Genomic DNA, 26,446 nt, shown 5'->3' with positions numbered 1-26,446 from the left:
GTGCTAGGATGGAAGAGAGAGTCCGTTCCACTGTCAATCTCTGTCTGGTAGATTGCAAACACAGTGCAAGATCCTCAGACTCAGCTGCAGAAAAATCACAAAGTCACCAATGCTGCTATAACATTATCGTCTTGTTACAAATAAATCCCTTCCTCCCAATTCTTGTCAGTTTTCATTAGAATTAGTCATTTCACAGAACTGTATCTAATATGAATAGAGCTTTTTCCTTCTCTCTGATGGCAATTTGTGCTGCAAAGGGTGTAATCTGCATTTTCAGAGCTTCTGTCTCCAATTTATGTTTACCCAGATGATGTGATGCTGTTTGCTATAAAGACATTTTCAGCTGTGTTTCCTGCTTTCCTTTGTTGGTTTCTGTAGCCCCACTCCCTAAGCTGAGACTGATAATTCAGACACTGAATACCACTTGAGTTTGCCTTACATAAAGGTTATAGCAACGATGCTTTCATGTCTTTTGACTTAGCTTTTAAATTGTTAAATATATGCATAATGAAAAGACTGTGAGGCACTTGTACCTCCTTTTTGCAGGACGTGGGGTGGGGCTTGGGGGCGAGATCTGGGGTGGGCGGGGGTCCAGAAAATTTTGCTGTACGGGGCCCCCTTGATTTCTGATGACGGTCCTGGGTACAGGTTTACCCCCTTGATGGTGGCCCTCCATGTGGCTTTACATTACATTTTATTGAATGTTTTATTGGTTGCATTGGGTGCTAGCTCAGTGAGAAGTGGCACAACCCAAAGACAATTATAACAAACTGCAAAGTTTATATTCATCACCCACACACTCACCCTCACACTTTAATTCCCCCTTTAACCCAAGTTTCATATATATATAAATATATATATATATATATATATATATATATATATATATATATATATATATATCTATATAATGTGGATCCTCATGCCTGAAGTCTACTAGAAATTAATTTAAACATAAAATAAATCCAATAGGCTGGTTTTGCATCCAATAAGAATAATTAATTAATTAATAGGACCTGTTATCCAGAATGCTCAGGACCTGGGGTTTTCTGGATAACAAATCTTTCTGTAATTTGGAACTCCATACCTGAAGTCTTCCAGAAAATCAAGTAAACATTCAATAACCCCAATAGGCTGGTTTTCCTTCAAATAAGGATTAATAATATCTAGTTTTGATCAAACACAAGTTACTGTTTTATTATTACAGAGAAAAGGAAATCATTTTTAAAAATTTGGATTATTTGGATAAAATGGAGTCCATGAGAGCTTTCTGGATAACGGGTTTTCGGATAACAGATCCAATACCTGTACTATTGTATTATTACAGAGAAAAATCATTTATCAAAATTTGGATTATTTGGATCAAATGGATTACACCCATCCAGAAATGCGGAGCTTTCTAGATTAAGGGTTTCTGGATAATGGATCACATACCTGTATATATGCGGTGAATAAAACACAGACTGAGATTTGCACTTTTACATGTTTATTATGCACTTTACAATGAGAAGAGTATTCCATAAAGGGTAGAGGGCATTTTGGGAGATAAGGCGTCACTATTCAACATATGACAGATCTGCAGATAAAGAGTGTTTTTACAGTTTTCATAGTCGTAAAACTAGGCTTTTAAGTAAGAGCTGAATGTAAGCTCCGGTTATCTCTTGCCCACCTCAGGGATAGCGAATGCAGATGTGCCTAGGCTTTGGTCTTCTACAGGAGCACTGCCCAGGAAACAAGCTTAAAGTTCAACACACCATAAAGCACAAAGACATTGTTATGCTTCTTTTAATAAGCTAAAGCCAATTAGCGCTGGTGTATGGTTCTAGGATGAGGTGGAGAGGAACACGGAACTATGCTGAACTGGAATGTAACCAGAGGCAAGGGAATGTATTGTTTAGGGCAACATACAGGAGGAAAATCTATCTACTGACAGTTCATGGGAAAGGTGGCCATTTTTATTTATTTGTTTTCTTTTCCTATAGTGCTGGGGCACCAGCAAGGACATTTTTAGTTCAATCTTGCATTGAAGGTGCAACTTTTGGTCAGGGATGCCCTTAACTCATAATAATGTTATAGATATAGGAAAGGATTGTTTGACAGTCACTCAGCTATAAATTCCAAGAATATCTACTATGCAAATGAGGTTCCACCTGAATCTCAAACTTGAAGCTGGGCATTCAGGTCTGTCTAGGAGAGCAAATAGTAGGCATTCTCCCCAACTGTTATCCTAACTGGAGCCATCCTGGCTTAGCTGCCCCTGCCACTAGGGATGGGCAAATGTTTTGGTCTTATTTCCCCGCAGAAATGACGCCCATAGACTTGTATGGCGTCGTGCGTCAAAAAAAAAAGAAAAAAAAACCCTCAAAATTTGTTTGATGCCCATAGACTTTTATGGGCCGGCAGCAAATTTTTGGCAAAACTAAATGGGTCAAATTCGCCCATCCCTACCTGCCACTACTCCAGGCCCTATTGCTTGGAATCAACTGCAGTATGATCTTATTAGTTATGGTCAAAGAGTGTATTTTCCATGGCCAATAAATCTCAGTGTTGCTTTTCCATTTTTCCAGCACTCTCATTTTAAAGCCTTGTGGTTTAAAGTTCTACAGTGTGCACCTATACCTGACTGATCTGATCTATTTGTCTTCTTCTTTGTCCAAGTTGGTTTATATCGACTGTCTTCCTCACATGAGGATATCTATGAAATATGAAGGAATTTATGTGAAATGTCTATGAAATTGTCTATGACACCTAGCCATCCTGTACCCCACCAGTCTATGAGAGACTTGGCAAGTACAAAATGCTTCTTCCTCCCTGTATTTTTAAGAATATATATATTTTTTCACACTGAAATAGTTGTGTCCTGAAATTGGGAATCTGGCTCTGTTGAAAGGATTGATGAAAAGGGATGATGTGGGTTCCAGTACACAGAGAGCAAACATCCACTGTTCACAATATTACTTCAAATAGTCGCTACTCCACCAATAAATATTGCTTCAATTAACTGTACATTCACGTTGATAATAAGTTCATAAGTTCTAGGCCCACAGTTGACAAGTTACATCTTCACAAAACAATATATGACACGTAGAATAGGTAAACATTATCTTTGTTATTTCTTTTATATTACATGCAGCAAAATGTGCAGTCCATTCCAGCTCCTTCGCAAAACCATTCAGATGTTGCTGTCGTTGGTTAGCCTTTATTTTAATATTGAAGTCCGGGCATAATCCAGGGTCACGGGGTTCCTAAAAAAGGCCTAGACCTCTGATTTAATTTGATACTTTGAGGGTTTACAAGGTCTGAGATTAGTGATAGCTATGGAAACGCTAGGCTTAGCAACTAAGGTTAAGCTTTTTGTATCATGTTTAGCATTCATCAGGTGCTGAAGGAGTTAAACATGAGCTTATGCTTGACCGGAATTCTCAAGTAAACATAGGTCATCATTTTGCATCTATGCCTTGGTTAGCACAGACCTTAAGTGGCTGAATCTTAGAAAAGAACTCTGTTTAGACTTGTATTGAAATGCATGGGTCCATGTGACAATTATTTTGTTCCGTTAATATAGTCTGTGGCGGGTGTCTGGAGTTCTGCTGAATATAACGTTTTGAGGCCAAATCACACAGGAACATTCCAGTTATAACCAGGTATTATGCACAGGATGCACTTTGCTTCGTATGTCCTTTTTGCTGAGCTAGTGATCAGGGACAAGTAAGCATCCACATTACATGGGGGTGGTTATATCCTTAATACCCTGTAAAATTCTCTTCATATGACCAACTTTGGCTATCCCCAGGTCCTAAAAGAGAAGTCAGGAAAAATAAATATTACATCCATTTTTAAAAAACAAATGGGAAACAATTTAGATAGATAAATGACAGGACACATTCAACACATGGAAATGTACTGTAGGGATTAGCCCAGCGACGAGATACCGGTGACTCCCTGGATGAGTACACCGATTAAATCAAGCACAGTAGAACAATGGGTTTGAGTGAAACACACGTGTGGGTTTTTTATTTGAACAGCCCTATTTACACCATTTAGAGCTTGACAAAACGAAAAGGGTAAAAAAAAAAAAAAACAGTAAAATAAACCCTTGTCAGCTTGGCAACTAAATATACTTTCAGGCTTCCCGGACTATCAGACCGGAAACAGCCTTGCGTTTGCTCTGGTCTCTACATTAGCAACAGCAGTCTTTACCACACACAAAAGAAAGGTTTGTATTTCACCCAAAACCCCAAAAGTTTGCTTACCAAAAAAATATAAGTCTTCCACAGAACTCCCCAGCCTGAAATGTCACGTCAGAACTGGTTCCAGGGTGGAGACAAACCCTAAGCAGGCTGGGAATTCTTATAGCAGCCTGGATCAGCAGATTAGATTCTGCTGAGCTTGTTAACTGGTCTGTGAGCTGACTGCATTACCAGAAACTGAGAGCAAACTGCTCAAACCTGGGACAGACATAAACACCATCCTGCACAAATCCACAAACTTTTACTGACCTGCTGCCACAGTACATAAATGGATATATTCATGCTGCAGGTATTCATTGACAGGGGAGTTTGTCAGTTGATATGAAGTCAAGCAATTGTTTAAAGAATGGGGGTTTTACTTGAGTTAGACCCAAAAGGCTAAGCACTAAGGAAGGCAGCGCTTGGCATGTGGTTGCTGTATGTAAGAAGCCACAGACAAACAAAGCCTTCTGCTTCCTACATCGGAGTCGTTGTCCGAAAAATCTCACTCTATAAAAAAGTACTGGAGAATTACTGGAGACTGCCAGAGCTCTTCAATCAACCTCATCTGAGGCGTACTGCAATAAAATGCCCAAGGTTTGCTAGAGCTTTAGTCAACAATTACCAATCAATCAGTAGGTTGCATTTACTGACCATCTCTTTGAAAGCCTACATCTAATTTGTTGCTATGGATTACTGGACCTCGCTTGTTAAATTTTGAAAAAATTGCACTGTACCCAGCTTAATGTAGCTTATATCTGTTGCCAGACAAATTCAAGCTACGGTTGTTGAAAAGCTAATGATTTGCATCTAGGGTGTGTAAATCATTTCAGATAAACAGTGCTCCACTAGCTGTCTGCTAGACAACCAATGAAAGGCCAATTCATGATACAGCTAATAATAAATTCCGCTCTATCAGACACAGAAGTATAGTGAGAAGAATCTCTGACATAATGACAGGAGGGTAATGTATCTGAAATGATGAAATGGAATGGAGACAAGGGTCATGGTAATGGCTGAGGTTAGAGAAGGTTTATTTCACCATCTCAGGGTACCTTCAGATCTCTCCTTTCCAGTAACACCAGCTCTGAGCCTTGGATATCATGGCGGATAAATATCTCCTTGTACTCCCCTAAACCCAAAACGTCCAGCCACGTCGCCACCTCCTCTATGCCCCATTTATCCACTGGCAGAGAGAAGAGAAAAGACAGGGCAATAGGAAAGAAGAGAGACCCAGCACTAATCACAGTTTCTATAACTTACAAGTAAAGAAAATAATCTGCCCACACCCCAAACATTCAGCATACACAGGGATACCAAGGGGCATCAGAAATTATGTTATACTCTGTGCATTGCATATTGCTGCATTCTGGGACCAATGTATTTGTATATTGGAAAATACACAAGGAGCAGAAAGACATCTACTTTTCTACTTAACATAGTTATGTGCATGTGTGTGTGCAGAATATTTGAAAGCAAACCGAACAGTCTCACTGCAGAGCTGCTTAGATAGATGGCACCATTGCATTCTGTTGATTGGTCTCAGGGCAGCCATTTGGGAGCTTGAGGGGTTAGCTGGTACAATAGCAGGGTGCCCAGTTTCTGCTGCTGTACTGATACAGCTGTACTAATATTCAGTACTTCTCAGGGTATCACAAGGGCCTGTAACTTCCCACATACCTGTTAAAGAGCTGTTTGATTTCTGCTTCTGGCACTTCTCCTTTTCCTTCTTTGGTTTTGGAATTATTCGCAATTTAAAGCTGCCCTTGTTGCCTACTCCTGTGCTCTCCTAATTGTAGAGAATAACATTGCTTAATATTTAACGTTTAGACATTCATCGGCTGTCTTAGTTTAAAGGGAATTTAAAGCTCCACCAGTGCAGGCTTGGCTTGCGGATCCCGGCCTCTTCAAGTTCTTGTCCTGTTCCACAAACGAAGTCACAAGGAATGTGCAAATGAGACTGATGAGGCAAATGAGGCATATGCACACCCAGTGAGCAAGGTTGCAATAACTAGTTATGCCTACATATTCCTCGTTCCATCAAGCTTCCTACCTGATCTACACTCCTTCTGGGCCCATGACTTTCATCCCTGATGGAGGCCTTGCCAGTGGGCACCCATAGAGGCCAAAAAATTACAGTGGGGGAAGTTGGCCAAGATCAAAGTATATGGAATTACATAGGATAATATGGAGTTACAGAGGATAACAGCGGCTAAAATGTTTCTTTGTCATAGTGCTGCTGATTTTTGATAAAATGTATGGTGGCTTTTGCTGATCTTATATATATATATATATATATATATATATATATATATATATATATATATATATATATATATATATATATATATATATATACACACAACGATTTCCTATTAGTAAACCTTCAGAGAATATAAAATCCAGCGTTAGCCAATCCAACATAGTGCAAAAAGCACTTACCTCCTCAGATGGTTTGAGGATGTGTGAGATCCAGTGGATATCCGTCAGTCTCTCCAAGTTGTGGCCCACTGTATTCAGGGAACAGAGAAGCCCTTCTTCCTCCTGGGGAGACTCCCACTGCTACAGGAACAAAATATTGCATTGGAAAATACACAATGCAAAAACAAACCAAGTAAATGGCTATTCTGTTGTGCATATACCCCAGACACTGACTCTTATACTTGATCCTCTAACTACTGATCAGTATGTTATTAAATAATGTACTCAATAGGGGTGCAACACAACAGATTAGTGAACACATCTCACCTGCTTGCTCTCCAGGAAAGCCTTTGTCTCTGTATATAATGCCTTCACACTTATGGCAACATCCACAGCTGCATTTCTGCTCAGCAACTGGAAAGTCAGAAGCAAGTTAGTATTAATGCTTTTATTATTGGTAATTGTTGCACTATATATTCCAAATCCATCTCTACTGTGGCCCTGAATACTGCATTTTTGCCTTTATTGGAAATTGTTGCACTATATTATTCATGGGTATGGGGTTCTGGTGGGACAAAGATATAACCTTTACACTTTGAAAAAAGAAATTACATTAAAACAAAAGCTAATATAAATTACAACACATTGCCGGTATTAGCTGTCAGTGTTGCTGTAAGGCGTGCTCTCTCAATCTCTTCAAGAAATAACTATTAGTCTACCTTTTGGAGCACTACAACATTAGTTTAATCCTGGTACGTATTGGATAATGCCTTTACCTTGTGCACTTTTCCCCCTCCGATTTGTGACTGTAAAATCAGTTAAATCTATTTCTCTTCAGGCGCTTGGGGGACAAAGGGACCATGGGGTATAGCTACTACCTTTAGGAGGCAGGACACAACAGTAGAAAAAAAACTGGCTCCTCCCCCGCTGGCTATACCCCCAGCAGGCGGAGCTTAGCTCAGTTTATACCAAAGTCAACTGGAGAATATATATATAGATATAACTTGAACTCCAATAAAATACAACTTTGCAGCAACAAACCATATCATGTCTGACAGAAAAAAACGAGGGCTTCAATCCGGGGGGGGGGACCCCAGTGTCCCCCAAGCACATGAAGAGAAAGAGATTTACAGTGGGTACACAAAATCTCCTTTTCACCTAGTCAGCTTAGGGGACACAGGGACCATGGGGACATACCAAAGCTGTCCCTTGAAAAGCAGGGTAAGAAGAGGCCTAAATGTGAGTAACCACAGCCTAGGGACAACCCCATGGAAAGGCCCTCTTGCAGGAATTACAGAATATTGGGAATGGATACTGAATTTTGCTTTTCGAAGGGTGCACCATTGGCGGTAATGGACCACACTCTGAAACTGAAACACTGAAACACACTGAAACTGGTTTGCGGGCAGCACATATTGTGTGTGCTACAGCCTTGGAGAAGCCTTTTCTGTTAGAATTTGGGTCTCAAGAGCCACACCGTCAAGTTGAAGCTGGCCGGGTTTGGGTGACATATTGGCCCTTTAGAGAGAAGGTCTGGAGGCGGAGGCAATGTCCATGGGTCTGCCACCGACAGGTTGATCAGATCTGTGAACGAGGATTGTCGAGGCCACCTTTGCGTGATCAATATGAGAGTGGTTTGCTCTCGTTGCAACTTTTTGATGGTCATTGGTATGAGTGATAAAGGAGGAAAAGCGTACCCCAACAGAAAATGCCAGTCGGCTGTTAGGGCGTCGGTGTCTATGGCTAGGGGATCCCTGTAGCGTGCAAGGAAGGCCGGTACTTTCTGGTTGTGCTGAGTTGCCATAAGGTCCACCTCCGGAACACCCCACCTTTTCGTCAATTTGAGAAAGATGTTGTGAGTGACCACTCTCCTGGGTCCAGTGACTGCCGGGTTAGGAAGTCTGCTTCCCAGGGCCCATAGTTGATGTAAGCCACCGCTGTGGCATTGTCTGACTTTCACCGCTTGACCTGACATCCTGATGAAGGGAGGTTATACTCTCCTAGCCCTCTTCCCATGGTAAGGTAATTGGTCTGTAACCACCAGAAGGGATGCCCGTGTTTGTTGAGACAGACGAATCTCTTGGGAGTTAGGATTTACGTCTCTAGGTGGCGAGAATGTTCCACTGGAGCTCCCTGAGGTGGTATTGGGCAAATGGAACTGTTCTATGGTGGTGACCACGACCCCCAATACCCTTATGCAGAACTTGGTTGTGTGTAGTGGTTTCTGAAGGAACGATTTTACCAGCTCTTAAAGGTGAAGAACCTTCTCCAGCGGGAGTGACATTCTTTGTGTGAGTGTGTTAAACTGCATCCTTAGGAATAGCATGGATTGGCTGGATGTTAAGGATGACTTGTTCAGGTTTAGAACCCAGTCAAGTTCCTGAAGTGTATTCCTGGTTACCGTGAGAGACCTTTGGGCCTCTGAAAAGGAAGACGCCTTGATCAGAGGAGTCAGGCGAGACTTCCGGTTCCTGAAGATGCAGGGTCTCCAACACCGAAGAAATTAGTGAATCTACTGACTCTGAGGAAAATCTTGGTGACTCCTCCTCTTCATGATCAGACGCAGACAGCTCACCTTCAGAGCGGTCACAGTCATCCCCCGAATCGAGAGGGAGAGGAATGTCTGGGAGGGGTGCCGCTTTCCTCGTCAGATGGAGATGGTGCCCTGCGTTTGGAAGCCCTTGCCTTAGGATTTTCCAGGCGGCATATGAGCTTGTCCAATGACTGCGTTAGCTTTGGAATCCCTGTGGCTAAATGTGTATCCCACTCTGGGATAGGCTGGTTACTGGGTGACTGGTTGTCTCTGTTAGATGCTGAAGGTTCCCCCTGGGAAGGCTGATTCACCGGGGGGGGGAGTAGGTTCTGAGTGTTCTGTGCCTTGGTCTAGTGGCTTACACTTTACACAGAGGGGGTCTTTGTGCCCTGAGGGCAGCCGTTTGCGGCATTTGGCACAGGCTGAGAATTTAATTGTTTCAGGTGCTCCCCTTGAAAAGAGGCTGTCACTGTTCCCCTCAGACATGGTGACGCTACAAGAAAAGTCGCTAGGTGCAGCAGTGTAGGCCCCTAGCTGGTATGAGCTGAGCTAAACCCTTGCCTGCTTTGGGTACAGCCTGGAGAAGGGCACTGACCTACGTTTTGCAGGAAGCAGGAAAGAAGAATCAGTAAGGGTGCTGGTAGTGTAAAGGCACTAGCTGACCCCTTCTCCCAGCTGCAGAGATGCTCTTGAAGCCAACAGTCACTTCATATAAGCAGGAGAAGTGAGTGTGTGCAGCATTCCCTCAGGAGTCTCAGCGGAAAAAGCCCGCCAAGGAAGCGGTGTGCGCGCCTAATGGCATCCGAGATCTCCAGAGGTGCGCTTGTGTTAACGTGATAACACAAACGCGCTGAGGACATATGTCCTGAGGACATAACTAAAACTGAGCTAAGCTCCACTTGCTGGAGAGGAGCCAGTTTTTTCTACTGTTCTGTCCTGCCCTGCCTCTCAAAGGTACTAGCTATACCCCATGGTCCCTGTGTCCCCCAAGCTGACTAGGAGAAATGAGTTTGTGTTAGTATTATTGTTTCTTCCCTACAAGAGCAATTATAGATGATTGGTCATGTTCAGTAGTCTGCAATGCTCTGTAGTCATGTTCAGTAGTCTGCAATGCATGCATCCCTGCATACAGTGTTACCATGGCCATACACTGGGTGATGTCAGCTGTCAACTAGGTCTCTCCAGATTTGGCAGTTTATTAACCTGTGGGGACCGTCCAAACAATGTTTTGTTGAAAATGGGACAGCTTTCTGCTAGGAAGGTGTAAGGGAAGGTGTAGTGGGCAGCGGGGTCCATCGCCACTGTGCAGCTCCCATCTCTCCAGTGCTTCCTCTAAGGCGCGCATTTCACACTTCCGTTTTCTGGGCCTTCATTTGCCCACCTTTACTGTATGAGACACTGCTGCAGGAGGCAGCCTGACATTTGCAAGCTCTGGTTCTCTGCAACTCTCTCATGAGCCATTCTTTAGCTACGGCAATAATGTCTAAACAGGTTTTTTTTTATCTGAATTATATCTTAGCAAGCACATCCAACAGAATGACAGATGGCTGCTGGATATCCTCACCTCAGGAGAGTTGATGGTTTTGTTGGAGAAAGCTTCACTGAGCACCACAAAGCTCCCATTCACAGCATGGGCCAACTCCTGCTCAACAGCCTTGTAACACTTGGCTGCTTCCCGGATCCTGTAGGCATAAAATAGGAAGGAGGGAAAAAGTTACATTATAATATGTAGCTGTATTTGGTCAAGGCTACATTTAGTTATGGGGGACCTCATACAAAATAGAATTTATGGTGTCTACTTGAAGAATTAAAAAATGCCTAAGAACCAAACCTGCTATATACCGTTATACCTGCTATCCAACAGCCACAGTCCCTTCCCAGAGAATATTATTCCACTACTACTATAGGCACAATCTCTCCCTACTATACCTGCTATTCCCACAGTCCCTTCCGAGAGACTATTATCCCGCCACTACTATAGACACCATCTCTCCCTTCTATACCTGCTATTCCCACAGCCAAACTCCCTTCCCATAGACTATTATCCCACTGTTACTGTAGGCACCATCTCACCCTACTATACGTGCTATCCCACAGCCACAGTCCCTTCCCAGACTATTATCCCACTGCTACTATAGGCACCATCTCTCCCTACTATACCTGCTATCCCAAAGCCACAGTCTCTACCCCTACCTAGAGACTATTATCCCACTGCTACTATAGGCACCATCTATCCCTACTATACCCGCTATTCCACAGCCACACTCCCTTCCCAGAGACTATATCCCACTGATATTATAGACACCAGCTCTCCCTTCTATACCTGCTATCCCACAGCCAGAGCCCCTTCCCATTGACTTTTAGCCCACTGCTACTATATACACCATCTCTCCTTACTATACCTGCTATCCCACAGCCACAGTCCCTTCCCAGAGACTGTTATCCCACTGCTACTATAGGTACCATCTCTCCCTCCTTTACCTGCTATCCCACATCCACAGTCCATTCCCAGAGGCTATTATCCTTACTGCTATTACAGCCATCATCTCTCTCCAGGTGCTATATCCCTAAATATAATGCATAATATGCTGCATTACTGTATACAATAAATCCCTCCCAAATCATATCACACAGGATGGCTTTTCGAAGTTATACCGGCTTATGAGATTCTCGGCAGAGTTAGCCAGGTGCTGCAGCTGTGCAAACTCTTCCTCTGTGAGATACTCCATTGACTGCTGAGAATGAAGCCTTGGACGGGACATAGCCCTGTAATTATCTCCCTTTCTCTTGTCTTCCCAGGATTTCAGGGTGTTCTCAAAAGCCTAAAGAAAAAATAAATGAATGTAGCGTCCAACTGGCCAAGCATTCTCTCAGTGTGTTCCTCCCTACTTTGCTAAATGGACATATTAACCAAAATATTTAGTGTATCACGGGGAAAAAAATTAAAACAAACCAATCATCGCCATGAAGTGTTAAATGGGAGATTTTTATATTGCAGAATTTCTTCAGCTGATTGAAATAAAGGATATTCTATTTATTTCAAAATTTGAAACAAATGTTAGATAGTTATATCTTTTCAATAGGCTGCACATTTTTATCCAGCACCTTCAGCTCTGTAAAGAAAACAATAATGTCTTAAATAGAGTGAAGCAACCACAGAAAATGGCAGACCCCTGTTATAATCTGCTGTAGGGGTTTTACAAAATATATCTTTTTCATGTCAAACATGACATGGCCCCTTTAAACTGCAACCATACCCTGTCTCTAGTGAGCATCTGTGCCCGGTTCTTGTGTTGGATTTTCAGGATTCCAGGAGGCTGCACCCAAGCCTCTCCATCCACCTGTACAGGTACACCTTCTTCTCCGAGGATTGTGATTTTCACCACCCGACACTAAAAATAGTATGCAGAGTTTAACTTGAGTATTCATGCATAGCATTACGAGTAAAGATAATTTATTTTGTAACCAGAAGATGGCGATGTTTCCTTCCATCAGTAAGATTTATAAAGGAATGGGACTTTTTATCCAGAATGCATGGGACCTGGGGGTTTCCAGATTAGTGGTCTTTCCATAATTTGGATCTTCATACCATAAGTCATACTGAAAAATCATTTAAACATTAAATAAACCCGAGAGGATTTCACCTCTAAACGGATTAATAATATCTTATCTGGTATGCACAAGGTTCTATTTTATTAAAATGGACTCTAGCAATTCAGGACTTTCTGGATAACGAGTTTCCAGATAATGGATCCCATACCTATACTGGGCTTTATTGCAATTACCAAGCAATATTGAGCTTTCCAATGTCAGTAGGTAAGTAAAGGCAATTTCAGGAGTTCCGTATTGGCCTGTGCTAGTAAATTGGGTTTTGCACCACAGATTTACATAGCCATGAAGTTGTTATGCTGAACTGCTGCTAATTGGACAACATTTCCATAAGGCACATTGCTAAAGTCCACATCTCCAAAATCTGTATGTTGGGTCCTATCTACTGTTAAATATCATTACCTGAGCAATACGATGGTGCTGCAGATTGATGACACGTGACATGGCCATCTGGATGCTCCCAAACACAGCCACCACCTCCAGCTTTTTGTCGTCAAACGACGGAGCGCCAAAATTCTGCAATACATAATGAATGATGTTTCTCATTCTCTTAATACAAGAGGCAGTTTACTGAAGGGTGAAAAATCACATTCAATTTGGCAAATATTATTAAAAAAGTGTTAAACTGAAAGCTTAAGGGCTCTTCAGTGGAATTGAGTAAATTCTATCCCCAGTATTAGTACATGTTTCTGATTGGCTCCCACTGCAGAAGAAAAAAAGGGTTTCTAAAACATAATCTCAAAACTTTGTGGAAAATCTTTACTTTTCTTGTAATTTTTGTCAAATGATTTATTTTCTGGTGATTGTAACCTCTCCAAACCTACTTCCTTTTAAAATCATGGCAATTCTGATTTCTATAGAATATACATTGTTCAAGAATGCATTTACATATCATTACAAAGTACTACAATGACAGAGATTAAAGGGCAAGTCAACTTCAAAATAAAATTTTGCCTTATAAAAAATAGATTTTTGTACTTATTGTTAAATCATTTTCTCTTGAACTACATTGGGGGACACAGGCACCATGGGGATGAAGATGCTGTTTCTTGGAGAAAGGACACTAAAAGGTTAAAATGGCTCCTCCTCTTGCTCCGCGCTTTATCCCCTGCCTACTTCCTTAATCCTCAGTTTTCTGACCGAAGAAGTGATGACGAGCCCTACCTATAGCCCATGTGAAGAGAAGGAGCCCTTCCCCAATGCAAGCTAAGCACGGCATGTTCCACCTGCTGTTTATACTTGCTGGTCTCTTAAGCATAACAATTAAAATTGAACTGATAAAAAATAATAAACTTGAACTAACACAGGGAGGGAAGGCCTCCTTTCAACACTTTCCTCTCGAAACTCGCTTCAGCTGAGGCTTATGTATTTACCTTTTAGAATTTGGAAAAGGTGTGTGTAGAACCTGTTCTGCTGAAGCTTGGTGGCAAATCGCCCAAGAATTACTGAGCGAGCAAGTAGAATGAGTCCTAGCTCGGAAGGGTGTGGCCTTACATCGTACCTCATAGGCCTTCAGGATAGCTGACCTAATCCATCTTGCAATGTTGGCTTTAGATGCCCTGAGGCCCTTTCTTGGTCCTTCTGGTAGGACAAAGAGGTTGTCCACCTTCCTTATGCTTTGAAGCCCTGGTATATGTTCTGAGCGAATGAACCACATCTAGCTTGTGTAGCTTCTGTTCCAGATTTGTCTTGGGTTCTGGATAAAATGAAGGTACCACCAGGTCCTGGTTAACATGGAATTCTGACACCATCTTAGTAAGGAATTCCGGGGTAGGTCTCAACACTACCTTGTCCTTGTGAAATATCAAATATGCTGGACGACAGGATAGAGCTGGCAGTTCTGAAACTCGTCTAGCCAAAGTAATTGCTAGGAGAAATACTACCTTAAATGTCAGAGAGTCAATGGAATTGAGTCCAATGGCTCAACTGGTGCTCCTGCATTACGGTAAGCACCAAATTGAGATCCCAGGGAGGGATTGGATGGCGGTACAGTGGTATAATCCTCAATGATCCATGGAGGAAAGTCTTGATGTTTGGTAGCATAGCTATCTGCTGTTGAAAAAGGATGAATAAAGCTGACACCTGAACCTGCACTGAATGCCAACCTCTTGTCTAAGCTCTCCTGAAGGAATAACAATATGCTACCTTCGTCCCAAGACTGGATTTTTTGGCTTTTGACTCACACCAGGCTATGAATGTCTTCCATACCCTGTGGTAGATGCGTGCAGATATGGGCTTTCTTGCCCTTAGTAAGGTCGGTACGACCTCCTGTAGAACTCTTGATCTGGTTAGGATTAGGGCTTCAAGTGGCATGCAGTTAAAAGCCAGCCGTGGTTAACTTGGGTGAAGGATCGATCCCTAAGATACTTTCTGTCTGGAAGGTGGAATGGTGTGTCCACTGTTAAGCTTATGAGATCCACGAACCAAGTGTGGTGTGGCCAGTAAGGTGCCACTAGAATTGTTTCTACCCTTTCTTGTCTTATCTTCTTGATTACCACTAGTGTGTCCACTGCCAGGGCTAGCGGGTCGTTGCTTCTTGCAATGAACCCCCGGGAGCTTGTTGTTGTACCTGGATGCCATTAAGTCGACTTCCGGAGTGCCCCACCTTGCCAGAATCAGTTGAAAAGCTGCTATACAATTTTTCACTCTTGGAATGTGAACTGCTGGTACTGTGTTTTCCGCCCACAGTGGAATTCTCTGTGCCTCTGCAACGGCCGCTTGACTCCTTGTACCTCGTTGGTGGTTGATGTATGCTACCGCTGTCACATTGTCTGACTGTATTCTTACTGGTAGATCTCATAGCCTGTCTGACTAGTGGATCAGTGTGTGGTGGATCGCTCTGAGTTCCAGCATGTTGATGGGGAGTAGTGGTTCTTTCTGTGACCAACGTCCCTGTACCGTTAGGTCTCCTAATACTCCTCTCCAGCCCCGCAGACTGGCATCTGTTGTGATGATTGTCCACTTGTGTTTGGGGAAAGGTTTTCCTGACTGGAGTGTTGTTGGTTGAAGCCACCAATTGATTGATGTTCGAACTAGCTCTGACAGGGGAATCCTGCACTTTAGGTTTGCTTGGTTCCTCCTCTGGTGGTTCAGTATTATCCTCTGTAAAGGTCTGGTGTGCAGTTGCGTGTATGGGATCGCGGGGAAGGACGACACAATCGTAACGGTACTTGTCCTCCAGAGCCGCGAGCATGACTTTTGTGAATACCCTTGGCGCGGAGGATAGTCTGAAGTGGAGTGCCACCAATTGCCAATGTTCTCCTGCCAAAGAAAAGCGGAGGAAACGGTGGTGGTTGGGATGTATGGGGACATGCAGGTATTCATCCTTGATGTCGATCACTCCCATAAATTCCTCCATGTCCAGGGACATCAGCACCAACTGAATGGATTCCATCTTGAAGTGGTGCTTTTTTACATGGTCGTTGAGTGCCTTTAGGTCTAATACCGGGAGAAACGATCTGTCCTTTTTGGGTACTATAAACAGGTTTGAGTAGAAACCAAAAACCCTTTCCTTTAGACTGAGGGACTGGCTGTACTACTCCAGAGGCTGTCAGGGCATGTAGAACCCCTGGGTTCTCCTGTTGGAAGCCTTGAGATGAAAAATCAACATGGAGGTAGATGTGAAAATTCTATTCTACGGGAGATGACCCGTAGGACCCAGGGATCCTGTACTTTCTGACACCACACCTCCCGAAAGTTTCTTAAGTGTCCGCCTAAGGGGCAGGTCTCAGGGGTGAGCACCTTCTTATGCAGAGGTTGTTTTGTCCTGTGTGGGCTTAGGTGCATTTCTGTTTCCTTACCAGGAAGTGCTCTCCCTTGATTGGAATCTGGGACAGGTTGGAGCTTGGTGCTTCTCATTTTGGGACCTTCGCCTTTGGCTCTGATTTTGGCAAAAGGGGTGAAAAAATGGTTGCCTTTAGAAGGTTTTGTGGAAGTAAGGTGCTCTTACCTCCTGTAGCTTGATAAATTATTTTCTCTAGTTCGGCACCGAATAGTTGTTTTCCGGCAAATGGGAGGCCGACCAAGGACCTCTTTGAGGTAAGATCTGCTGACCAGTTCTTTAGCCAAAAGAAACGTCTGGCTGCAATGGATTGTGCCGAAGCCCTTGTGACTAGCTTAGCCGTGTAAAGGGCTACATCGCAAATGTATGTGTCTGTGGATGAATCCTCTGAGACAATGAGTTGGGCCACCTGTTCCACACAAACCTCCATTGCCCTGGATACCCAAGCAGTGGCAAAAATTGTCCAGAGAACACCACCTGCCGCTGTGAAAATCACCTTGCAAAAGCCCTCAAGCCGATTGTCAATAGGATCCTTGGCATTGGCGACTGGAATGGTGGTGGTTTTAGACAATCTAGAAACCGGTGGGTCTACTGCTGGGGGCGAAGACCAAAGGTCTGTACACTTTTGAGAAAAGGGATAGCTCTGAGTAAAGCATTTGGAAAATTGGACTCTGAGGGCCGGTGTTTTCCATTTGCCTTAAGTATGTCATCCAGCTGTTCATAGGCTGGAAAGATGCAAGAAGACTTCTTTTGTCTTTTGAAAATGTTCTTGCTTGGCTCCGCTGAAGACAGGGCGTCTTCTAGGCATAGTGCCTGTAATACTGCCTGAATCAGTCTCTCTACCTCTCTTTGTGATCCAGGGGCATCCATTGGTGCTGGAGAAATGCAGGGAATGGAGCCCAGGATCACGCTGCAGGCGTGCTAGTGTGAGCTAAGTTCCCAGCTAAGAGAAACCACAAACTGAGCAGAGAGAGGGAGAGAGACCCTCCCTGTCTGCCATTGTCTGTGTACCTCCTCAGCCAGCCAAATGCGCTCACATGTCTGTACCCTTTGATGGCTGCAGGAACCAGGGAGTGGAAACCAGTTACTCAGGGTAGTGTGGGGGAAGCTTCCCAGCCTGCAGCCTCTGTAGAGCGGGAAGGCTATAGTGCACCTCCAGGGATGAAGTTCTTGGCTGGAGGGGCACTGGAAAATTAACTCTGACCCCTATTTTGTGGCATGATAACATGTAACAACTGTACCATTGCTCCCAGCCACGTAGTGTCCATCCTCCTTGAGGACACTAAAAGAAAACTGAGGATTGAGGAAGTAGGCAGGGGATGAAGCCCAGAGCAGAAGGAGGAGGAGCCACTTGAACCTTTTAGTGTCCTTTCTCCAAGCAACAGGATCTCCATCCTCATGGTGCCTGTGTCCCCCATGGTGCCTGTGTCCCCCAATCTAGGCAAGAGAAAACATAATTCTAAGCAACTTTCCAATATACATTTATTTAAACATTTCCAGTGCTTTTAAAGTTGTTTGTAAAAAACAATTGCTACCGAAAGAAGAATTTGCTTAACTCCTGGTTGTTACACTATTGGATGGCAATAAAGTGAGAGATTGGTTACTTACATTGTCCTCTTTGGTTCCTCCCCAGAAGTTAATGCCACCAGCATAGCTGGGGATATTCAGAACAGCAATACCCTGAAGGCTTGGCAGAGAGATGGGTTCCCCGTCACACTGAAAAGGCAAGGACAGTATCATTACATTTTATACTTATAGACAGAGAGCACTGGGCTGAGAGTCACTTATATTAAAAGCAATATCTCCAGCAGGCAATTAGTACTTGAGTCTATACTGGCATCTGCCAGTATACAGTAGCCGCCCTGCACACAGCAAGTCATTACAAATTGAATAAAGACTGGTTGATAAGTTTATGGACAAACTGGGTACAACTCACCTCAAGCTTGACACGCTGCTCCAGATTCTTGTAGGTTTTCTGAAGGAGCTCCCTGGTACCCAGCACACCGTACCACATCATGTTCCGTGTCCGACTGCTACAGGGGCAAGAAGGGGATAATACAAGCGGTTATGTGATCATGCTGCATTTCATCTGTTGCTGAACTAGATTGCTGAACTAGATTTCTAGCATCTTAATGGTAACCAGCAGCTTTAGTTAGGAGTTGCAGTTCACCAATAAATAGAGAGCCAGATATAAGGAACAACCTTTTCTGGGATTAAATCAACACAATCAGCCATTGCTGCCCAATAGGATTGAAGCATTTGATGGTATAAAATGACATAAAGAGTGAGTGAAGCAGTGGTAGGGTTGGTGCAGGGTGACAGGGAGCCAATGAAGAAGTTGTTAAAGGCAGTACCTGCACTTCTTGGGATGCTCGTCTCTTTTGTTGTTAAACTCCAGTGATATCTTGGCATCCAGGCCAATGCCAAAATAATTATTCATAGTGCATCTTTCTGAGAACTGGCTGAAATTTAACAAAATACAAGAATTAAAGAGAGTTGCTTTATTGATGTAAAAATAGAGAATAAGGGGAAGTCTCTGGGTTTTTTGTGTTATAACTTACATAGCATCCTCGCTAAAGTGCAGGGGACTGAGGGTGTAAGGTCGGTCCAGGATGATGGAGGATGTGGTCGATGAGATAGTCCCACGCCTGGAAGCTAAACATAGCAACCACAAGTTGTTCAAGGCATTTTCAAAATAAAATCATTTTAATATATACTTAAAACAATGTACAGTATTGTATACAGTAGTGTGCTTTGGGGGGGGGGTAATTTATAAATATGTTTTGAACCAGCATGGGGAAGTGTATTTACTGTTACTCATGTAACTCTCTGCTTCCTGTTTAACAGTTTCATCATGTTTCTATTTATGGCAGTAACTTTTTAAACAAAATTTTTAAAAATATTTGTCAAACTTATATATATATATATATATATATATACTGTATATATAAAAGTTTGGCAAATATTTTTAAGAATTTTGTTTAAAAAGTTACTGCTTTACTGTTTTTATTAAAACATGCGAGTCTGACGTTTCGGCCTCCTCCGAGGCCTTTCTCAAAGTCGAGATATATATATATATACTGTATATATAAAAGTTTGGCAAATATTTTTAAGAATTTTGTTTAAAAAGTTACTGCTTTACTGTTTTTATTAAACATGCGAGTCTGACGTTTCGGCCTCCTCCGAGGCCTTTCTCAAAGTCGAGAAAGGCCTCGGAGGAGGCCGAAACGTCAGACTCGCATGTTTTAATAAAACTTTTTATTCAGTATCTAAGACCTGAGAGTGCGGATCCTTCTCTTGCTTGGTATATATCTATATTTTGATACTGCACCCAGGCGATTCTAACCTCTTATCGAGAGTGCTGGCTACCTCGTGGACTATATATATATATATATATATATATATATATATATATATATATATATGCAAATTATTATTCTTGGCTCACCTAGACTCTCTCCTTCCTTGCTGAACTCCTCAGAGCTCTCCTTCTGAATGGGTGATAACATGGGTGTGCTGTAAACCTGTGTGTGTTTGTTCTGCTCATCCACAGCTAGAATAAGATAAAAGGCAAACATTACAACATGAAAATATCCAGCATTCCACCTACATTTAAGGTTAATGGTACACGAGATGTCGATTGTGATAAATCTGGGAGACAAATGTTACTTGTTTCCTTCTCACTGGCTAAAAATTGCCGGTGGTGAAATGAAAGTTTGGGCAACATTGCACAGCGTATTTTTCATCACTGACAATTGCAATATAGTTGGTAAGAAGGAAACAATGGATGTTTTGTTGTCTGCGGTAGTGAAGATTTAGTACAGGTGACTAAACCTCCCGTGTGCCATTACCCTAAGGTTCCAACACTCTAGGGGGTTATTTATTGAAGGTCGAGTTTTTTTTGTACCTCAAATAAACTCACAATTCGAATGTTTGCTTATTTATGAAAAAATCCAAATGTAAAAAATTCGATTGAATGCAATTGCTGGAAAAAAACTCGAATACCTTCGTTTTCTAGCACAAACCAGCATAAAAACATACAATATCATAAAGGCAAAAAACATCTTCTAATGGTTAAAGGGACTTCTCCCATTGACTTCTACATGACCTCAACAGGTTTAAGATGGAGTATTTTCGGATTCTGACTTTTAGCAGCTTTGGGGAAGAATAAATCTCGAAAAATTCAAGTTTTTTTGTGAAACTACCTTCAAATTTTTCGAGAAATCACAACTGGACCTTTAATAAATAACCCCCTAGATGGCACACCTTATTTTGTAAGACAGTGAAGGAATAATCTCACCTTTCTCTGCCTGCTCTATGATCTGTTTCAGAGCTTTCTTTAGACTGTTGGCCCTCAGCATGAGCTGCTCCTTAGACTTGAATATTTTAGCCATGTCCTCCATGTGATTTTCCTTCTCATTTACATCCTTGCTGTTTTCCTTCAAGGCAGAGTCAGGGTGCAGGCTCTGTAATGGGGGAGCCAGTAATGCTTGTGACTCTTCATTAAGGGCCCGAACCAGGGACTCCAGCTTCTCATTTAGCATTGTGCACTGAAATTGAAAAGGCAGAAAAGAATGGTGGGCTTTAGCATTTGGCATATTTATTACCAATTTAGTACCAACCTAATGTGATCCCATGAAATGCCCATTAACCTGCATTAAACATTAATGTTGAAACACACCAATTATAGCAAAACTTTATAGAGCAGCTATGTCCATGCCGCAACCCCACATTTCCTTTTATTTTTCCCTCAACTCCTCACAATATCACACTTTTTCTGAGGGGAGTCCTGGAACTGCTAGTGTACCTTTGGCTGGAACACCATGCTGCAGAAAATTCCCTACCGGACCTTTGCATGATATTAAACTATACTTGTAAATGAATGTCTTAAAAGTGTAAGATGTGTCTTACAGACAGTGGAGGCATGAACTACTGCACTGCAGGGTAAATGGTATATGGGATGTAAATTTCCCATGTGCCTGGATTTTAGTCACTTTGTTGATTCCTTGAGTATACCACAAAAACACCATTGGACTCCCCAATACCAACTGGGTCTGTTATGTTCCTGCTTCATTACCTTTCTTGCCATGTTATCTGAGTCTTCACGGTTTTCTGCTGCCCTAGCATACGCCTTCCCAACTTCAGTGATGAAATCATTTACTGAAAGGCACAGGAACCTTTAGGAGGAAGAAAAATAACGGGGATGATTATGAATTGCTGTCCCATAAATGTATCTTTTGTTTATTAGGTCCATTGTAGCCAGAGCAGTCATTCAAAATGACATTCCCATCTATGCAAAACTTCAGAGGAAGTTGCATTTCCTATAAAGGTATCGTTGCTTGGACTGGTGGTAAGACTCCTTTTAAAATAAAGACTGGCATACAGAAAAGTTAAGTTCAACTGAAGGTGCAGCTAATCAATCAGAACGTATACGTAACAACAGACGAGTTATAATCTCGACTGTTGCAATTTCATGTCAAGGTAATCAGTTACTCATTTAAAGTGGACCTGTTACCCAGACATAACAAAAATGTATAACAAAAGTCCTTTTCAAATTAAACATGAAATCCAAATTTTATTTTTTATTAAAGCATTCATAGCTGTTGTAAATTCATTTTAAAATCTCAGCTGTCAATCAAATATTGCCTGCCCCTCCTCTATGCCTTAGGTATAGAGGCGGGGCTGGTAGTTACTTTCACTTTCCATCCAGCACTTCCTAGATGTCATTGCTCTCCCCACATTCCCAACCATTCTCTTAAATCTCAGCTTTCAATCAAATATTGCCTGCCCCTCCTCTATGCCTTAGGCATAGAGGCGGGGCTGGAAGTTACTTTCACTTTCCATTCAGCACTTCCTAGATGTCACTGCGCTCCCCACATCCCCGACTATTCTCTTAACCATTTAATTGTGTAGCCAATGCATGGGGATGGACATCAGGTCCCCCATTCTGGTGCGCAAACAAGATTCTGAGATGATTTAAGGCTTTTCTTAATAACAGTGTCTACAAAATGGCTCCTGCCTGCTTGCTATAATAAGGACATCCCAGACTGAAGGAAACAGTGTAAATAATGTTCATTTTGCTTGATGAACGTGATAAAATAGGATTTGGATTATTTTTTATAGATGGTAGGTCCCCTTTAATATAACTGTGCCAATCATTTGTCCCAAATGTATAACTTCCTTTGCATATAATAATGATCACAGGATAAAAGAAAGCATGTCTCCATAACTTTACTGGAAATTGCAGGCTTTTATAGGGGTGCGGTTTGACTGGATATAAGGCCTGAAAGTGCCGGAACAGCTAAGGTCTTAATGAATCAGTTAAAAAGCATCAAAACATGTTGGAAGGTATAAAGTAGAAAATACTATTATTCTGGCAATCACAAGACTAACCCTGCCATAAATGTGTCAGGAATCTTACTTGGCAGATGAAATGACATCACAGTGCTTATCTGACTCCAGAATTTTAGCCAGGTGAAAGGCAACAGACTCAGCATACTGGGATATCTGTACCTGCCAAAAACAGAGGGCGGACAAGTCACAATGGAACCAGAGAGAAATGAGTGGCTATTTGTTTTTACACTTTGTTAATAAATCACACTGAAGAATGACACACATCTATGAAGGTTAACCCCTTGTCCAAGTGTAACCTGCCTAACTTCTAGGGGACCCAGACTAAAGAAAAACATATATCCAAAGCCATCTACAAATCCAAAATGTTGTTTTGCACCCTGTCATACCAAGAGAACCCACAGGCACAGGTCTTTGCACTTCACAATGATGTGAAGTGCTGCATGTGTTTACACATTATAAGTGAAGACTCTGCCCTTTACTTCTTTAAAAACGATGGTACTTACATCCCCTGTTGAGCTCTGTAAATGAGAACTAAGTGGTGACATTTTACTTGTTGCTGGGCCTCTCCATTCTCCTCCTTTAGTCAGTCATGTTTTAACAATGCCAGTAATTCAAATTCACTCAAGATCTCCTGTACTATCTCCAGCTAACTATCCATCCCCTTAATTCTATATAAAGAATCATTTATGTGTAGAAAGTAACTCAGAATGAGCTATACTTATAAATACATTACAAATACATTTATTAAAGGAAAAGGATAGACACTTTTGCTCTCACCTGAAATCTGGCCTCTCCATTCTCCTCCTCTCTGATGGATGGGGGAGAGTGCTTTGGGGACTCATATGTTAAAATGCTCCATCTAGAATTTAGAAAAACAACAACAGAATTAATGATGGAACTTTCAGTGCAGTCCTTCCTACCCTGCAGTTCTGACATGGGTACATGCAGCTATGTGCTTGGAGAACAAAAGGTGACTTGTGCCACTTGGGTCCTAGGAAACTGAGATGTAGTGAAACTACATCATTATTGCTTTATCTGTGACTACAGACTCATAGCAGGAGGAAGCTTGAAAGTAGAACTATCATTATTCCACTGTCCTGATCCAATCAGGCTCTTGTGGCTCACAATAGGAGCTTATGTACACTAGTTAGGAAAGGATTACATCCATGGAGCAGTGTGGTCCATGTCACATTAAGGGAATAAGTAGTCAGCAAATGATTAATTCCCATGCGCATTAATTTATCTAGCTGGTACTGTTTTTTGGGCCATCTCTTATGATGGAGTCGTATCAGAAAGTGTTAAGTTCTTGTTGCAGGGCACCAGATATGGATCAATGGTGAGAGCAGAGAAGGCAGTAAAACTTCTGTCCACATCACTGATTATGTCCTGCTTTTAAAGAGGCTGTGGGGGTAACGTAACACATAGTTTGCTACTTGTCTAATAACCAATAGCAGGTAGTATTTACAGGACAGCTATTTGAAAGCAAACATTTCATTGGTTGCTAAGGGTTATTAGGGATTTATCAAAATGTGAGTTGAGAGCTTAATAAATAAAAACTCACCCATGTTCTATTCATTCCTATGGGATTTTTGGAACTATAGTTACCAAATGGCGAGTTCTTACTTTCACCCATTGATAAATACAATTCTAAAAATCCCATAGGAATGATTTAAAAGTGGGAGAGTTTTTATTTATTAAGCTCTAAACTGCCATTATGCTAAATTTGCCCCTAGATGTGTGCAAACTTAAGACTTTTTATTACCCAGTATATCTCTCTGCATAATAACTTTTCAAGGCGAAGAAGATCCTTAATTTTAATCATCAAGCCTTACAATGTAAAGGGATCTGTTCATAACTATAGACAAAATCTCTCTAATCACTTGCAGGTGACTAAATGAGTTTACAGTAATTAATAATTAATTGCATTAGATGCATACAGTAGTGTTGGTACACATCCTGCATCCTTTTTCGATGCCCTTTTTGAGGTCAAAAGGTTCCCTGTGCTTCTAATAGTTCATACCTATCAAGCATTTTGGTGGTGGCACGTTCTAGCTTCTCTAGAATCTGTAGTAGCTGAGCATCATCATCACACAGACTTCCCCAACCCAGCACCCGTGCCAAGTCGTTCCCTGTGCCCAGTGGCAGAACTCCTAGCTGGCACTGTAAATAGAAAACACAGAGAGTGGTTAGGTAGGGCAAATGGAAAAATTTATAATTATGGAATAACTGTATGAGTTACTAAATTATTCTGTCTATAGCATAGTTACATAGTAACTGGAAAAAAACACACATCTATTGAATTCAACCTTTAGGTCTAAATGAAGGAAGGTGAAAAAAAAACACATCTGAAGCCTCCTGACTCCAAAGTGACCAGTCCCTGGATCAACTTTGTACCAAGAGTTAATTTCAGTATTCAGTATACCACTGGTAGATGTTTTTTGCACATTTTGTCAATGCTTAAACAAAAATATGAACAATGCATAATACGTAAGCCTCAATTCAATGGGATGGGTGTCAATATGATAGGACCCCCTCCCATTGTTGTTACCATTAACCTTGAACTCTGGGCCATTATTCCTCTTTATAAAGTATTTCTTCTTTATAAAATGCACCAAACCAATGCACTTTACATTACAGCAACATTATGCCATCTTTTTCATTTCTGGCTTGCTGTGGGCCAGCACATGATCACCATTGTAAGCCTGGAACAATTGATGTATTATACATAATGTGGTAGAGGGTGGTGCCTGGGTGGGTGCTTCTCTGGGAAAAGTAAAGAGTATGGCAACGTAGCACCTGGACTGATGGTGTTTTTTAGAGCAATGGCACACGGTAAAATTTGCATTACCAGGGGCGACAAACCTCCTGAAAATGCTTTGCCATTGCCTAACTTTGAAATTGCTGCAAATAAAACATATTACGCACAGTGATCTGGCTTAACCACAGGAAATGGTGCCAGTAAGGTTTGTTCAATCTGTGCTAACACGGGCAACACATTTACCATGTGCCATTGCCCTTAGAGAAAAGGAGTGCTGACCTGGGGCTCTAGAATAGCAATTACAGGTGAGGTACAAGATGCCTAACAAATCAGCTCCCCCAAGTAAAGTGGGGTTTCATTGTCCTTAATAATGTTTGAGATTCACTGTTTGAAGGGCCACATCTTGCAACAGAAGAGGAGGAAAAAGATTCATTAACTGCAAACATTGTATGTTATATCAGGCCATTTAAAGGGGTTGTTCACACTTTTTTTCAGTTCAGTTGGTTTCAGATAGTTCACAAGAAATAAAGACTTTTTCCAATTACGTTCTATTTTCTGTGTGTGACTGTTTTTCTAATATTGAAGAGTAAAGGGTCATATTTCACCTTCTAAAGCAGCTCTGAGGGGGGGGAATCGCAGACCCTGAAAACTGTTTTAAAATTATATATTTAGTTGATACATTTGTTATCTTTGTCCCTACTAGGCAGAATTCCTGAGTTTCATTAAAGGCAGCTGTTAGAATTGATCCAATATTTGCTAAT

At 41.9% G+C, this 26,446-nt stretch overlaps 1 protein-coding gene across 5 annotated transcripts in view; it reads right to left on the bottom strand.

Annotated features, from left to right (window-relative positions):
• Positions 1 to 1,469: 1,469 nt before the first annotated feature.
• dgkk.L (diacylglycerol kinase kappa L homeolog) overlaps positions 1,470 to 26,446 on the bottom strand; it is a 100,102-nt gene continuing 75,125 nt past the window's right edge. For 3 of the 5 annotated variants that reach the window (XM_041572565.1, XM_018229613.2, XM_018229616.2), the window contains 19 exons: positions 24,948 to 25,087; positions 23,705 to 23,786; positions 22,995 to 23,086; positions 21,651 to 21,750; positions 20,874 to 21,123; positions 20,022 to 20,126; positions 19,135 to 19,228; positions 18,928 to 19,035; positions 18,510 to 18,606; positions 18,182 to 18,289; positions 13,195 to 13,308; positions 12,441 to 12,575; positions 11,839 to 12,005; positions 10,748 to 10,865; positions 6,978 to 7,064; positions 6,672 to 6,791; positions 5,910 to 6,018; positions 5,285 to 5,415; positions 1,470 to 3,796 (listed from right to left, as the gene is read on the bottom strand). In XM_041572565.1, coding sequence (XP_041428499.1) covers positions 3,722 to 3,796; positions 5,285 to 5,415; positions 5,910 to 6,018; positions 6,672 to 6,791; positions 6,978 to 7,064; positions 10,748 to 10,865; positions 11,839 to 12,005; positions 12,441 to 12,575; positions 13,195 to 13,308; positions 18,182 to 18,289; positions 18,510 to 18,606; positions 18,928 to 19,035; positions 19,135 to 19,228; positions 20,022 to 20,126; positions 20,874 to 21,123; positions 21,651 to 21,750; positions 22,995 to 23,086; positions 23,705 to 23,786; positions 24,948 to 25,087 — 2,232 coding nt within the window. In that variant the 3' untranslated portion in view covers positions 1,470 to 3,721. The remainder of the gene's footprint in view (positions 3,797 to 5,284; positions 5,416 to 5,909; positions 6,019 to 6,671; positions 6,792 to 6,977; positions 7,065 to 10,747; positions 10,866 to 11,838; positions 12,006 to 12,440; positions 12,576 to 13,194; positions 13,309 to 18,181; positions 18,290 to 18,509; positions 18,607 to 18,927; positions 19,036 to 19,134; positions 19,229 to 20,021; positions 20,127 to 20,873; positions 21,124 to 21,650; positions 21,751 to 22,994; positions 23,087 to 23,704; positions 23,787 to 24,947; positions 25,088 to 26,446) is intronic. The other 2 variants (XM_018229614.2, XM_018229617.2) reach the window with 2 other exon arrangements.

This window comes from Xenopus laevis, chromosome 8L (assembly GCF_017654675.1).
Source record: "Xenopus laevis strain J_2021 chromosome 8L, Xenopus_laevis_v10.1, whole genome shotgun sequence".
NCBI classification, from domain to species: Eukaryota; Metazoa; Chordata; class Amphibia; order Anura; family Pipidae; genus Xenopus; species Xenopus laevis.
Note: the sequence above shows the minus strand (reverse complement) of the source record. Positions and strands in the feature narration are given on the sequence as shown.